Source organism: Eucyclogobius newberryi, unplaced genomic scaffold (genome assembly GCF_026437365.1).
Source record: "Eucyclogobius newberryi isolate DKJ021-1_F unplaced genomic scaffold, fEucNew1.0.hap1 SCAF_16, whole genome shotgun sequence".
Lineage (NCBI taxonomy): Eukaryota > Metazoa > Chordata > Actinopteri > Gobiiformes > Gobiidae > Eucyclogobius > Eucyclogobius newberryi.
The window spans coordinates 28,964,638-28,982,319 of record NW_027315790.1 but is presented as its reverse complement, the minus strand read 5'-3'; the positions used below and the strand labels follow the sequence as shown (position 1 = coordinate 28,982,319).

Sequence of the window (17,682 nt, the reverse complement as noted above, 5' to 3'; positions counted from 1 at the left end):
TGTGTAAAATCACATTCAAACTAGGATTTAAACCAGACCAGGCCTATTACTCCACTACGGACTCATTTTTACTAATGAAAACCTCCATAATGTATCAACTATCAAAAGATATTGGAGTTTATGACATCATAATTAATGCCTGCCTGTCGTTTGATTAATTAAAATGTATCATAGTCATTATTCATACATAAATCTCTCACCAGACGGTTAAAGTCTAGCGCTGCATTGAATTTTCTCCACGACAGGTACAGTCATTATTCCCTGTTAGAAAAATGGGAACGTGCATAATATAATTCACTTTTCTGGAGATCGGGGACAGAAAGAACTAGAAATGTCAGAATGAACGGTGCAAGCTGGAGCGATGAGCGCGGGGACCAAAACCAGGCCACGCTGCAATTATGATCCAGGACATTATCGATGTGAGCGAACACAACGGCCCAAAGCTGGACTGTTACCCGGGCGACAGAGGGAGTGCGATCGTAGCCTACAGAAGCCTTTATTTTGTCTTAGAGTGTGTGCTTTCGACTACAACATCTATAGTCTGATGAAATATAGTAGAGTTGAGACTAATGTTGCATTATTCTATTTTTAAATGTAGAAGAATGTCCTGAGATGGCAGTAGTGGCTAGAACCTACTTATATACCGTATTTTCCTGACTATAAGTTGCACCTTTTTTCAAAGTTATGGCTTGGGTGCGACTTATACTCCAGAGCGACGTAAATGTGATATTATTTGTTATTTTCACATTGACAACCTCAAGAGGGCGCTCTAGGCTCTAAGCGACGCAGAAGAAGAATCTGCACTTCCTCTACCTCTGGAGTTTGTGGAGTTGTTTAGAAGTGACACCGAGGAAGAAGAATTCAGTGGATTTAGTGATTTGGGGTAAAACTGATGCTTTGGTAAACTTGTTAGCATGTTCTTTATGCTATAGTTATCTGAATAACTGTTCATATGTTACGTTAACATACCAGACACTTACCACAGTTCTGTCTGTGCCTCATGTAGCTGAAGGTGTTAGCGTTAGCATACGTCATGTAGCTGAAGGTGTTAGCGTTAGCATACGTCATGTAGCTGAAGGTGTTAGCGTTAGCATACGTACACCTATTCACCATGTTCTCTAATCGGTTAATATTTTAAACTGCATTTCAAGATTAAATGTCTCTTCTTGGTCTGGGATTATATCAAATAAATTCCACCAAAAAAATGCGACTTATATATGTTTTTTTCTTCTCTATTATGCATTTTTTTTGCGACTTATAGTCCAGTGCTACTTATAGTCCGGAAAATGCAGTATTTTTTATAATTTACATCAACCATACATTAACTAACTTCTAATATAGATTCATATTTTCCTTTATTTTGGGCCGTTCATTATTGTAATGGACAGCTTTTCTAGGCGCGGTCACTTTACTTTGGAAGAGGGTCCGTCACCGTCTTGTCTCCACGGAGAAGCTCTTTGTTCGGAGTGTTTATCTTCAGATTCTCCATGGCGATAAGCACCGCCAGGCCAGGTCGAGAACAGCAGACGAACAGAAACATACAATAAAATACAATAAAACAAGATGAAAAACTTTAATATAGACTTAAATCTGACACGATGTGCAGGTCGAGTAAAAAATAAAAAGTTGAGAGAGACATCTGGCATAAAATCTGTTATCTAATGTGTAAAATCACATCCAAACTAGGATTTAAACCAGACCAGGCCTATTACTCCACTACAGACTCATTTTTACTAATGAAAACCTCCATAATGTATCAACTATCAAAAGATATTGGAGTTTATGACATAGAGATAAGCACCAACACCACCAGGCCAGGTCAGGTCACAATTTGTATTAATATGCACGATCCCAACTATGGAACAATCCCGACAATGACATCTCCACGGAGACGAGAAGTGACACAGCGCAGCTTTACTTTAGCTCTGGACAAACCTCATGAGTCCTTCCGTAGACACGAGCTGTTTCTCATTCAATAATGTACACGTTGTATTTGCACGTTGTATTACATAAAGTACAGTATCTCCTTGTATGCCTCCCACGGATTCCCACGGCGACGCCTTCACGTTCCCTCCCGTCGCCGCGTCTGAGCTGTGACATGTTTGTATTCACGCCGGTTCTCGTGCTCTTTCGGGAGCGGATCACGCGGCGTTATGTGTGCGGCAGCTGCACGACTCTCGGCCCTTTGAGTCCTGAACTCCGGCGTAATTGTCTAATCTTCCGCAGCAGGTGGAGCGTACGGAAATAACGCTCGCGGAGACAGTCCGGCCCGGGGCATGACACTGATATCACATTGTTTCCACGACTGTCCACTCTCCTGTCACGTGTGCTGGCATTTTCTGTTGCCATGTTAACTATTCACTCATCTAATAACTGACCTACAACATCACAATAATGCCAAATCTGTACTATTTGTTATTTGTATGTCTTTCTCTCACTCATGTAGTCCAGAAATGTAGACTATATGTTTTATTTGAATGTTTTTGTCGGCAAAGATGAAGCTAATGGATGGGGGCGGGGCTGAAAGCAATAATAGAAGTAGAACAGTTGATCATAGTAAGTATCTTAGGCTTGTATCAAGAAAATAAGCACATTTATATATAAAAAATATATCTAAAAATAAATAAAAAAGCTGAGTCTGTACGTTTGCATGGTATGGATCTCGTTACTGAAAGCTGAGTGAACATGTCCATAAAGATGCATTAGCCACAAAAAGCAATTAACAAAAGCACTTAAACAACCCAATAAACTGCTGGGTCACTCCTCGTAAATCACTCTAGGACAGGGGTGGGCAAACTATGGCCCGCGGGTCACATATAGCCCGTTTGTCTTTATAATTTGGCCCGCTAAACATGCATCTCTCTGCACTTGTATCCTTAATAAAGATGACGTGAAATGAATTAAATAATAGATTAAATAGCCTATATTTGACAGAAAAGTGATATTTAATTTCATGTTTTATTCATCCTCCGCTACTTCGAATATGGCCCTCGAAGGAAAATAATTGCCCACCCCTGCTATAGGATCACCTGTTCCTCTTTTTGTTGTCCTGCATTGCCCGCCCCACGGACCATCTACGAGCCGTCTGCTGTGGGGGGCTCTAAAGATCACTGACGACCCCACTCATGTGCTAAACCCTCAGATGAGCTCAAGACGTCTGGAAGGAGAGACACAATTCCCTCAGGTATAATAGGTACAAAAACATGTTTGTACCTCATTTAATCTATCAGCACCATGGAGCAGATGTGCGGGTGAATCGAGCCTGAGCGACTTGTACATTATTTATGTGATTGACCTTTTTGTTACGTCACATCCTGTGTATTTTCAAATGCTACTGATCTGCTCCAAGCCCCGTTTCTTCATTAGGAGACGATTAAAAGAAATCTGAACCCAAATCCTGAGTTGTGTTAATGGGTTTCAGCTTCGTGGCATCCGTGGGTTTCACAATGATGAGAAATTAGGACCATTGCCACAACAATCAACATTTTTTGAAACTTTTGAATGTGCAGAAGCTCCCAAAATGTTGCATCAGTCCTGAATTGTTCCATCTCTCAGCCTCAAACCCTTAACTTACCGGCTCTATTTTCTTTGTCCTCCGGTCTGCTCACGGCGCGGATGGACATGGTATCCTGGCAGCAGCAGCGCCGGGACTCGCTGGCAGCGGCTCCAGCGTCAGACTGCGCGCACTGCCGCTCCATCTGTGCGCAAACCCGCTCCATCTGTGCGCAAACCTGGACCTTTTCCAGTTCAAACACCGCTCTTATCACTCACTGCCTCGGTACATCCTTATGACAAATATATAACGGTTTGCGCTGCTATTACAGGCAGTTCACTGGTTGTTTCTCCCTCATCAGAGCCAAATCCATTTACGTAGAAGAGGTTTTCCCCATCTTCCCCCGTCTCAGCCTCCAGCTTTAAAGCCAGATCTGGTTGAAGCGTTCGCATCCACCCGTTCATCGCGTGAGGAGAGCCGACAGACAGCGCCAAAATGGGGGTAAGACTGCGTTATATTCATTTAACCGCTCAATATGTGGCGAAATCTAAACTGAATCCAGATGTCTACAGGTTGCACACACATTCACACGTTTGATTTTGCTTTTTTGCGTCTTGAATTGGAGGTTTTAAAGCGATTCGAGACGCAGATGTTGACGTTAGATCGACATTAACTTGTTAAACACAAAATGCATGACTAACGTTAACTGTTATTCTAAGCTAACGGACATTAAGCACTATATTTTTGCATGTTGAGCCATTTCTGAAGCTTTTTTTGAATTCATTTATTGAAATAAACCCCCTGAAATAGATTATATTACAGTGTAAGCTCGGTTTGAAGCCTGTTGGAGCGGATAAGCTGCTGGAGGATGTTTTTGCAGAGGTTTATGAGTCGTTTTTGGACATTTTAACACCCTAAAACAACTATTCAAGACAAATGCACACACACAAATCTGTTTCATGCATTTGAGACGTTATAGAAAGCTTTAATGTCCACAGCATCGTGCATTATTTGACAGATTCTTGCTGAAAAAGTACAGACACTGTTGATTTAATTTGATTTTAAAAGACAACTGGCCAACTGTCAAACATGTCTGCTATTTATAATCGTGTGTATTTACGTTTTGGTGAAAGTAACGTGAACGTGATGGGCGCAGACTGCAAACCGTTATGGCTCTAACGCGTTCATGTTTCCTGTTCATAGGTGACATTTTGAGGATGTTTGCCCATTCCAAGGATATAATATTCACTTTTGAAATATTAATCGATTTGGCAACTGTCTTGATTTGTCATCATTTTGGAAACACGAGGATGGAAAGTGTTTTAACGCATCTGGTGTTGCAGCGATGCACATTTTGTACCATTTTAGCCCTGTGTTTTTGTTTTTTTGTTAACGTGACTTGATAGTAAAGAACAGTCTGGGGGCGCGCGCACGTCGGACAACTCCTGAAATGTCATGAGTTTGACGGGGAAGACGTGGCGCGTGCGCAAAGATCAGCCCAACGCCCTTTGGCTCGTCTTTTTGCGCCTTTTTCAAGCGTAAAATGCGCAAAGTCCTGGCTTCTGTTTGGACCAAAACACTGGATGAGAAGCATTAAAACACTATCATTTTGGCTTTGGTTTGTCTGATATTAAGCTGGAGGTGTCTAAGTGTACAATAGGTGCAAAGATGACATTAATTAGTAGCTTTTTCTTGTGTTGTTGGCAACATAACACTGTCTCTAACAATTATAAGATAAGATAAGATAAACCTTTAATATCCACACAAGGGGAAATTTCGTTGTTACAACGCAGTAGAACAGAAGCAAAGGATAAATTATAGGAAGTTTCAAAACACACTCTTAATAGAACTCTTATGAACAAAACAAAAAACTTGTATTAACAAAACTCCTCTCCTATCTTTATAGGGAATGGAGGGGGGGAAATAAAATAAAATAGATAATAAAAATACAAAATAAACTAAAAAATCAGATAATAATAATAAAATAATGATAATAGAATAAACATAAAATAAAATAAAGTAAAAATAACTAGCACAAGACTAGGTAATACTATTAGCAGGTAAGTAAACCGTATAAAAAACAAAATAGAACAGTCTTATTTACAGGTATTGCACATGGTTGATTCAGTATTGCACATGAATATAATGGTATTGCACATGGTTACATCAGTATTGCACATGTTCAGGACAGCAGCAGAAGGAAAGATCTGCGAAACCTCTCCTTCACACAGCGAGGGTGGATCAGTCTCTCACTGAAGCTGCTCTCCAGAGCGGACAGAGTGTCCTGCAGGGGGCGACACTCATGGTCCAGCATAGATGTGAATCTAGCCAGGACCCTCCTGTCCCCCACCTCCTGCACCGAGTCCAGAGCACAGCCCAGGACGGAGCTGGACTTCTTGATGACTCTGTCCAGCCTCCTCCTCTCCCTCTCTGTGATGCTGCTGCTCCAGCAGGCCACACCGTACAGGAGCTGATGCCACCACAGAGTCGTAGAAGGTCTTCAGGAGTGGCCCTGTCACTCCAAAAGACCTGAGTCTCCTCAGGAGGTAGAGCCGACTCTGGCTCTTCCTGTACAGTGCGTCTGTGTTATGAGTCCAGTCCAGTTTGTGGTTCAGATGAACACCCAGGTACTTGTATGAGTCCACTCTCTCAATGTCCCGTCCCTGGATGTTCACTGGTGAGGGGGCAGTGGCGTGGCGTCTGCGGAAATCCACCACCATCTCCTTGGTCTTCCCCGCGTTGATGAGGAGGTGGTTCCGCTGACACCAGTCCACAAAGTCCTGCGCCAGTCCTCTGTACTCCGCGTCATCGTCGTCCGTGATGAGTCCGATGATGGCAGAGTCGTCAGAGAACTTCTGCAGGACACAGCTGTCCGTGTCATGTCTGAAGTCTGCAGTGTAAAGGGTGAAGAGAAAGGGCGCGAGGACAGTGCCCTGGGGCGCCCCCACACTGCAGGTCCGAGTGTCAGACACACAGTTCCGGGCTCTCACAAACTGGGGTCGGTCTGTGAGGTAGTCCAGGATCCACTCTGCCAGGTCATACTCCACACCAGCCGTCTCCAGCTTGTCCCTCAGGAGCAGCGGCTGGATGGTGTTGAAGGCACTGGAAAGATCGAAGAACAGAGATTATTTAAGTCAACTAGTCAGAAAAACTCAAACTATTATTTCTATTGTACATTGACAACTTTAAAATACATTATCAACCAAATAGAGGTAGTAATATGGCGACTGAAGGCTTCCACATATTTAAGAATAAATTGTATTTAACGATGATATTCAGAAATAATTTATTCATTTTTTGATATTTTTGATTTAAGAATGCTGCTGTCTTTGTTATAAAAGGTCTGTTTTGAATTTGCTTTAGAGTCTGTTTAGTCCAGGTAAGGATGACGAGACCTAAAATGCTATTCGTTTTTTTTTTTTCATGGTCGACGATTAGTCACGATTAGCTGATTAATCGATTAGAACGACGGCGGGAGGACCACACCTTCAGCACAAAACCACCTCTTTACAGGTCCATTCCTTTATGCATCACATCATGGGGGAGATCCTGTTCTGCACACTAAATTTAGCCCCCGTCGTGATGTCATTGCCTTCTAAATGTGGTGTAGAAGGCTTTTGTGTGGTACATTTCACATGCAGAGCTGGTGTGTGTGATAAACCGTGCAGCTAGCATGCTAACAGCAATGCCACAGCTCTATTTGTGAGGTCACTGACTGGGATTATGACAGGGGAGTCTCCTGCCTTGTCCTGGTTTGATGGGCGAGAGGAGGGGGCGTGCGGGACGGGAGGGGGGCGGTAAAGTATGTGAGTGTGTGATGTTGTCCACTATGACGCCGCCGCAGGGGGAACTGCACTCTCAGCTCTGCAGGGACAAGAGGCAGGACAGAGTGGAAGTCCTGTGTTCACTGAGGGAGGACGAGGGGGGCGAGGAGGGGGATTGAGGGAGGACGAGGGGGGCGAGGAGGGGGATTGAGGGAGGACGAGGGGGGGCGAGGAGGGGGATTGAGGGAGGACGAGGGGGGGTTGAGGGAGTACGAGGGGGGCGAGGAGGGGGATTGAGGGAGGACGAGGGGGGCGAGGAGGGGGATTGAGGGAGGACGAGGGGGGCGAGGAGGGGGATTTAGTAAGGGCGAGGAGAATGACGAGGAGGGGTATTGAAGGGATATCGGAGGGCTATCTGAGGGGTATCGGAGGGCTATCTGAGTGGTATCGGAGGGGTATCTGAGGGCTATCAGAGGGCTATCGGAAGGGTATCGGAGGGGTATAGGAGGGCTATCTGAGGGCTATCGGAGGGGTATAGGAGGGCTATCTGAGGGCTATCTGAGGGGTATCGGAGGGCTATCTGAGAGGTATCTGAGGGGTATCGGAGGGCTATCTGAGAGGTATCTGAGAGGTAACAGAGGGGTATCTGAGGGCTATATGAGGGGTATCGGAGGGTGACGAGACGCTGCTTGGGTGAATTGATCCGACAGATCAACCTGACATGGCACAGGCTGTTGGTGAACATGTGGAAAAGCCTTTGCTGTTACCAGGGTGAGGGGCTGGTAATCACGACTAGTTAACTATTAAAATTATCATAATCATAATCGTTAACTGGACTATACAGATTCTGAAATAAGTGCAAAAGACGTTTCATAACAACGGCAGCAGCATTATTTAATCCAAATTTTAAAAAATAATACACTTTTTCTTATTTTTTATCAATAATGCACTTTATTTGTAGTTATTCTCTGCCCATAAACCTTCAGTCACCATATTTCAGTCTTTATTTGGTTAAAAATGAATGTTAAAAAAAAAAAAAAAACTCAATGTGCAATGATAAGGAAATAATTGTTTGACTTGTCGATTTCTAAAATAATTGTTAGTTGAAGCAAGAGCCAGTTACACAGGAGGATTTATTTATTTTCACCCCTGATGCCCTACCTGTTCAGTGTTTCCCACAGAGACTATAGTTACACAGGCAATCCTTACTGAAGACCATTTTTGGAGTAAATGTTAAAGCTGCACAATATTGGAAATAATTGTGACATGCAATGTGGTTGTATTGAGATTATTGCAATATTTTAATATACTTTTTGATGCAATAATTCGAGTTGGATTCAAATAAATGTTTTCCTGCCTTAATATAAATCCAATTGTATCCAAATTAATATTACATAATAGAGACTAAACCGAGACTAAATCAAGGTTAATTTAGATTAGGAGAAAGAAAAAAATATGAATTAGATTATCTTTCTTCAGAAAAGTTAAAAAAAACAAAAACATTCTGGTGTTATTGTGATATGTTCAATTTGTTGTGATGTTGACACTTTTCCAGTATATTGTGTGTATAATGTCACTTATTGCCTCTACAACTGAACAAAAGAGTTAAGTTACTTACTATATATTTATGATAATACAACTATCAAAACATTTTTTTTTGTAAAAACATTTGTAAATAACAGTTTATTGCTCAGCTTGCTTGAGGCGAGTGAGAGAAAACGCTGGAGTCGTTGGAATTCAGAGAAACATCCCTCTGCAGAATAAATGCATCAGGTGTTACCCATAATGCATCGGGTGTGAGAGCGTTGGGGAGCGGCCAATCAGAGCGCAGAGCTGCGAGGGGGCTGCACTTCAGATCCACACGGAGAAGAGTGCGTTCGACTTAGGATAATGAACATAACGACGACCGTGATAATGATGATTGTACGTGCTTCAGGGAGGAACAGATCGTAGCTGTTGGTGCAGGTTGTTTAGGTCTTTTTTTTAACTGTAGATGTTCACAAAACGACACAAAACAAAAGATCAATCCGTCTATTCATACAAAATGATTACTGTTTAGTGCAATTACAATGTAGGCAGGGATCATTTTATTGTTTATGTGCTGAAGCTCATTTTTGGCGTTGTTACAGTTTTTCCCACAGACTCTGGTTGCACATCTAACTTATTTCTTTAAATGTTACGTTACGTTGCCCTTTGGGGAGCTGCAGTTCATTATCGATAGTGGGCGACGCTTCCGTTTCCTACGTATGTCACAGTTTGAGATAAAAAATATTGCAGAACAAAGTACGTAAAGAGTAGTGCAATGGCGTCTTCTCCACATGAAGAATACCGTATTTTCCGGTATTTGCCAAAAAAATGCACAATAGAGAAGAAAAAACATATATGAGTCGCACTTATATATCTTAAAGTGCATAAACATATATGCACTTAAACAGAAATAAGTCGCATTTTTGGGAGGAATTGATTTGATAAAATCCAGGAGAATCCAGACATTTCATCTTAAAATGCAATTTAAATAATAACAGATGAGAGAACATGGTGAATAGGTGTACGTATGCTAACGCTAACACCTTCAGCTACATGAGGCACAGACAGAACTGTGGTAAGTGTCTGGTACGTTAATGTAACATATTAACAGTTATTCAGATGACTAACCCTCAAACTCGGGAGGTAGGAGAAGAGCCGATTCTTCTTCTGCGTCGCTTAGAGCCTAGAATGCCCTCTTGCAGTTGTCAGCGTGAAAATGATCAACATGTGAAATGCGGTTGCCAGTGTGAAAATAACGAATAATATCACATATAAGTCGCTCCGTAGTATAAGTCACACCGCTGCCAAAACTATGAAAAAAGGTGCAACTTATACACGGTACTCAAACATGCATGAATCTAAATACAACTTGTAATAAATAAATGAGAGGGGGAAATAATTATAATATGGTTAAAAGCATAATAATAGTAGGTCTCCTTAAAGAAATATTTCGTGATCAAGTTTTCACTGTTACCTCCTCTATAAGCTACAGAATCTGCCCAGTAACAGAAGTTTTTTCTTTTTCCTGCTCCACAATCACATTTAAATATCATTTCAAAGCTGTAATCATTCCATCTGAATCCCTGCCAAACAACACGACTGAGTTTTGAGCAACGACGCCGTCGCAAAATCCGTCAGGCTCGTTTGCACTCGCTTCATTCACTCAAACGGCCTCGCGCCATTGGCTGTTGCTAAGACACGACCAACCCCCGCCTCTCAGGGGCAACAAGATGCCAACGTCAATCACGATTCGCTTTCCTCTCACATTCAAATCCACTTCAGATGGATGTCACGCAGCGTTAAATAAGTGGCACATAATGATGAATAATTAGTGATTTTAAAGGATTTGAGCATTAAATCGATTATTTCTAAAGCGTCCTGTGATAACAAACATGTTTATTTTACAGAACAAAGGTTTTAAGCATCGGTTAGGTGGTGATTCAGGTCTGAACAAACAAAAATATTACAAATGGCACTGCTTACCGTCTGTTAATGGGGGACAAAATAACAGAGAACGCATTACTATTTATGCATTTGCTATTGTCTGAAAGTAAATGTGGATGTTGTTGTCGGACGTCTTTAAATAGACCGAGGACATTGGTCAGTTTTGTCGTTTGTTGTGGTGTAAACAAAGTGGAGCGAGACCCCAGATGGAGGATCATGACGAGGGGTTTGTGGGTGAGACGCTCCTTCTGACGGTTTCATCTGATGGAGCTTTGAACAGAACTGTCCATGAGAGAGTTCTTTTACTACATCCGACGGTTCTTGACCTTTATCACTGCATATTCTGATGTGGCGTGCTATTAATTTTGGAGAAAAGAGCACACTTTGAGGTGATTGAGGTAGCGGTCTGACTTTCTTATACATTAAAGGAAAAAGTCTAATATCTCTCCTTTGGCACAGCTTTGGTTCGCAGACAAAGGAAAGTGGATAAATCTTGTCATCCAAACTTGTACGAAAGAGTCACTCGCAGGTTTTGTGATGAATCAAATGTTTTATGATAAGATAAAAACAGCGGGTCTGATATTGTCTAAAGTTCCATGCACTTAAAGGGCGGGAAGCAAACAATAAACTGCATTTATAAGAGAAAAGATGGATGATTTAGTTTTTTAATTGTCAGTATGATTTCTTATGTAGCTGTATTGCAGATATTGTGGTAACAGTCAAACAAAGTATTCGCTGTGAGTACATAGCTCAGACACGTCACAGTATTGCCTCGTATTAAGCCTGTGTAGGTTGTAATCTATGTTCAATAGTGTCTGAGTCTTACCTCTTCTTCCTCTGTGATCGCTGCTGTGAACAGACTGAGCGTTAGATTAAGTCCCGAGCGGCTCTTGAGCCAGTCACTGTCCAGAGTCTGTCCAGAGTCTGTCCGGAGTCTGTCCGGAGTCTGTCCAGAGTCTGTCCAGGGTCTGTCCAGGGTCTGTTCAGAGTCTGTCCAGGGTCTGTCCAGGGTCTGTTCAGAGTCTGTCCAGGGTCTGTCCAGAGTCTGTCCAGGGTCTGCTCAGAGTCTGTCCAGGGTCTGTTCAGAGTCTGTCCAGAGTCTGTCCAGGGTCTGTCCAGAGTCTGTCTAGGGTCTGTTCAGAGTCTGTCCAGGGTCTGTCCAGAGTCTGTCCGGAGTCTGTCCAGAGTCTGTCCAGGGTCTGTCCAGAGTCTGTCCAGGGTCTGTTCAGAGTCTGTCCAGAGTCTGTCCAGGGTCTGTCCAGAGTCTGTCCAGGGTCTGCTCAGAGTCTGTCCAGGGTCTGTTCAGAGTCTGTCCAGAGTCTGTCCAGGGTCTGTCCAGAGTCTGTCTAGGGTCTGTTCAGAGTCTGTCCAGGGTCTGTCCAGAGTCTGTCCAGAGTCTGTCCAGGGTCTGTTCAGAGTCTGTCCAGGGTCTGTCCAGAGTCTGTCCGGAGTCTGTCCAGAGTCTGTCCGGAGTCTGTCCAGAGTCTGTCCAGCGTCTGTCCAGAGTGTGCAGGTCGTCACTCACGTCTGGAGCGTCCTGTCGATAAAGACTTAGTAAACACTCACTGAAGACTCATTGAGAACTCACTAAGGACTCACTAAAGACCCTCTAAAGACTCACAAAAGACTCAGTGAAGACTTAGTAAAGACTCACTGAAGACTCACCAAAGACCCACAATAGACTCACAAAAGACTTAGTAAAGACTCACTAAAGACTCACTAAAGACCCACAATAAACCCACTGTAAAGACTGACTAAAGACTCACTAAAGACTAAGTAAAGACTCAGTAGAGTCTCAGTAGAGACTCACTAAAGACTCAGTAAAGACTTAGTGAAAACTCAGTAAAGACTAAGTAAATACTCAGTAGAGACTCAGTAAAGACTCACTAAAGACTCAGTAAAGACTCACTAAAGACTCAGGGCAGGGGTCCGGAGAGGACTCAGAGTCTGGTTTGCTGGGGGCAAGTATGAAAAAGGTGCCAGCAGAGGGAGACAGTTTGTATCGAGCTAAAAGCCACCGCAGTTAGCATCAAAGTCAATAAGACGTGTCATTGTGGCAACTTTAAAACAATCATCAACGTCATAGTTTAACTGCAGCTTCTCTGTAAACCAGTCTGTAAACCAGTCTGTAAACCAGTCTGTAAACCAGTCTGTAAACCAGTCTGTAAACCAGTCTGACTCAAGCCCGTTTATGAAATACTAAAACTGTTTCTGAAATCGAATGGCGAAAGTCGGGTGCAGCGACCGTGAACTCAGCATATTTCAAGTCAGAGCACCAACAGACATGGAAACGGTCCATCAGATGAAGCTGGTGCTCAGAGGACGGACTGAGACAAAGACAGTGAAGATGTCTCTCACTCAGAGGACAATTATGGGCCTAATACGTGTTTATAATCTAAGACTTTTGATCAAACGTGTCCGGGAGAATGGACAAAACCACTGAATGTGAGGAGAGACTGACTGTGAGGAAAGACTGACTGTGAGGTGACTGACTGTGAGGTGACTGACTGTGAGGAGAGACTGACTGTGAGGAGAGACTGACTGTGAGGACAGACTGACTGTGAGGACAGACTGACTGTGAGGTGACTGACTGTGAGGAGAGACTGACTGTGAGGAGAGACTGACTGTGAGGAGAGACTGACTGTGAGGACAGACTGACTGTGAGGTGACTGACTGTGAGGAGAGACTGACTGTGAGGAGAGAGTGACTGTGAGGAGAGACTGACTGTGAGGAGAGACTGTGAGGAGAGACTGACTGTGAGGAGAGACTGTGAGGAGAGACTGACTGTGAGGAGAGAGTGACTGTGAGGAGAGACTGTGAGGAGAGACTGACTGTGAGGAGAGACTGACTGTGAGGAGAGACTGTGAGGAGAGACTGACTGTGAGGAGAGACTGTGAGGAGAGACTGACTGTGAGGAGAGACTGTGAGGAGAGACTGTGAGGAGAGACTGACTGTGAGGAGAGACTGTGAGGAGAGACTGACTGTGAGGAGAGACTGTGAGGAGAGACTGACTGTGAGGAGAGACTGTGAGGAGAGACTGACTGTGAGGAGAGAGTGTCTGTGAGGAGAGACTGACTGTGAGGAGAGAGAGAGTGATGCAGAGGATTATCACTGTTCAGTGGGTTAATCTGAGCCTGTAGTAAACAGCAGTAATCTGAAGGTTTAGAGACGGAGAACTGGAGGAGCACAACGACTGCACCCGACAGATGGACACACACAGACACACACACTGAAGACACACACATGCACACACACACACACACACACACACACACTGAAAACACACACACCCACACACTGAAAAAACACCCACACCCACACTGAAATCACACTGAAAACACACACACTGACAGTGAAAACACACACACACACACACACACACACACACACTGAAAACACACACATACACACACACACACACACACACACACACACAAACACACTGAAAACACACACACACACACCCACTGAAAACACACACACACACACACACTGAAAACACACACACACTGAAAATACACAAACGCACACACACACACACACACACTGAAAACACACACACACACACACACACACACACTGAAAACACACACACACACACACACACACTGAAAACACACACACACAGAGGCTGCAGACTCATGGGAGAACAGGCTGCACAGAGACCTAGAAACTAAAGTGTCACTCCAATCATATTTTGTTAAACTAGAACAAAACAAAGAATGTTTCCCAATGTGACTCCCAGACTTTCTCCTCCCCAGACACTTCCTCCAGCTCCTCCGGGGGGATCCCGAGGCGTTCCCAGGGCAGCCGAGAGACATAGTCCCTCCAGCGTGTCCTGGGTCTTCCATGGGGCCTTCTCCCGGTGGGACATGCCCCAAACACCTCCCAGTAAATAAGACTTCTCCTCTCCCTTTTGAGCTAAAAGGCTTTTTCTCAATCACACTGCGCATTGTTTGCAGCGGAACGTGTTAATTGATGATCACTGATTATTAATATTGCATATGGCATGAGCTGGAATAAACTAAACTAAGACAAATCCCTTTGAAAAAATAAAAATAACAGTCCAAGCTTCAGCCACACTCAATGTGTTTGTCAAAAGTCACCAATATTATAAACTATTCAATACTATTCAATACTGTTCAATACTATTCAATACTGTTCAATACTATTAAATACTGTTCAATACTATTCAATACTGTTCAATACTATTAAATACTGTTCAATACTATTCAATACTGTTCAATACTGTTCAATACTATTCAATACTGTTCAATACTATTCAATACTATTCAATACTGTTCAATACTATTCAATACTATTCAATACTATTCAATACTGTTCAATACTATTCAATACTATTCAATACTGTTCAATACTATTCAATACTGTTCAATACTATTCAATACTGTTCAATACTATTCAATACTATTCAATACTGTTCAATACTATTCAATACTATTCAATACTATTCAATACTGTTCAATACTATTCAATACTATTCAATACTGTTCAATACTATTCAATACTATTCAATACTATTCAATACTGTTCAATACTATTCAATACTATTCAATACTGTTCAATACTATTCAATACTATTCAATACTGTTCAATACTATTCAATACTATTCAATACTATTCAATACTGTTCAATACTATTCAATACTATTCAATACTGTTCAATACTATTCAATACTATTAAATACTGTTCAATACTATTCAATACTATTAAATACTGTTCAATACTGTTCAATACTATTCAATACTATTCAATACTGTTCAATACTATTCAATACTATTCAATACTATTCAATACTGTTCAATACTATTAAATACTGTTCAATACTATTCAATACTATTCAATACTGTTCAATACTATTCAATACTGTTCAATACTATTCAATACTGTTCAATACTATTCAATACTATTCAATACTGTTCAATACTATTCAATACTATTCAATACTGTTCAATACTATTCAATACTATTCAATACTGTTCAATACTATTCAATACTATTCAATACTATTAAATACTGTTCAATACTATTCAATACTACTCAATACTGTTCAATACTATTCAATACTATTAAATACTGTTCAATACTGTTCAATACTATTCAATACTATTCAATACTGTTCAATACTATTCAATACTATTCAATACTGTTCAATACTATTAAATACTGTTCAATACTATTCAATACTATTCAATACTGTTCAATACTATTCAATACTATTCAATACTGTTCAATACTATTCAATACTGTTCAATACTATTCAATACTATTCAATACTGTTCAATACTGTTCAATACTATTCAATACTGTTCAATACTATGCAATACTATTCAATACTATTCAATACTATTCAATACTGTTCAATACTGTTCAATACTATTCAATACTATTCAATACTGTTCAATACTGTTCAATACTATTCAATACTATTCAATACTATTCAATACTGTTCAATACTATTCAATACTATTCAATACTGTTCAATACTATTCAATACTATTCAATACTATTCAATACTGTTCAATACTGTTCAATACTGTTCAATACTGTTCAATACTATTCAATACTGTTCAATACTATTCAATACTATTCAATACTATTAAATACTGTTCAATACTATTCAATACTGTTCAATACTGTTCAATACTATTCAATACTGTTCAATACTATTCAATACTATTCAATACTATTAAATACTGTTCAATACTATTCAATACTATTCAATACTGTTCAATACTATTCAATACTATTAAATACTGTTCAATACTATTCAATACTATTCAATACTGTTCAATACTATTCAATACTATTAAATACTGTTCAATACTATTCAATACTATTCAATACTGTTCAATACTGTTCAATACTATTAAATACTGTTCAATACTATTCAATACTATTCAATACTATTCACTGGTCCGTGGTTGTCTTATATATTCATATTTTGTGGAAACGTTTGCAAAACAACTCCTTTAACGCTCGTTAGAATAATAGTGATTAAACTTGAAGATCTGGCAGTGGAGTTACTACATTTTACCTTCATAAAAACCGTTAAGTCGTAGAATCCACAGTGAAAGCTGATTGTACGTCCTCATAGAGCGGGGTGTGGCTTCTGATGCTGTGAGACAGAGTTACAGAAGATTACAAAGAGAATATCATCCATTTTGTTCAATTTTAATAGCAACCGAAATGAAAACAATGTTAGAATTGTATCTTTTCCTATGTCGAGTCGAATTTAGCCACACAAATCCCCAAACAAGACCCAATGTCCCAGCTCAGATCAAAGCAAACCTTCAATAAAACATGATGTACCACAATAAAACCTGTGGAGGGAGGTGGAGGGAGGTGGAGGGAGGTGGAGGGAGGTGGAGGGAGGTGGAGGCTAACCTTGCTTCATGAGAGGGAACAGTGTAATTTTGGAAAGCTCTTACATGGATTAGTCTGGCCCAGGCTGATGGTTTGATGATTGTTTGATTTAGGACTAGTACATGGAGCACAGTGTTGTATTTCTATAGGTTTTTAATCCCACCTGACCTTTAGCTGCAGGATCATGTCGCTTTGTGTGTGGGCGGGTCATGGTCTTCTACACGGCATTAAGATGAATATTGTTTTAAATTATGTGCGTTCTTGTGTTATATTTATCATGTGGGTGTGGCTGCTTACGTCTGTTTATAATCAAGGCTGTTGCTTCAGTTCATTCATTCCTTTCCCTTTAATACCTAATTTATTTATGCTATTCCACCCTGCGTGAATATGATAACACAATAAAACCTTTATTGTATTTATCTCTCTTCACACGTAGAGTTATAACTATCCATTCTGCGAGTCATTCATTATAAGTAAGTAATAATTGATTGTCTTTTTTTTACACTAATTACATCATTACTGTGCAAAGTGGTGCACAAACTTTTTACACCAAGAAAGATTTGTCT

At 41.1% G+C, this 17,682-nt stretch overlaps 1 protein-coding gene across 1 annotated transcript in view; it reads left to right on the top strand.

Moving 5' to 3' along the window:
• Positions 1–3,839: 3,839 nt before the first annotated feature.
• The window catches only part of LOC140362147 (sodium/potassium-transporting ATPase subunit alpha-3), a 35,356-nt gene continuing 21,513 nt past the window's right edge, over positions 3,840–17,682 (top strand). Inside the window, exon 1 of the mRNA XM_072448203.1 lies at positions 3,840–3,994. Within this exon, the coding sequence (XP_072304304.1) occupies positions 3,989–3,994 (6 nt within the window). The 5' untranslated portion in view covers positions 3,840–3,988. The remainder of the gene's footprint in view (positions 3,995–17,682) is intronic.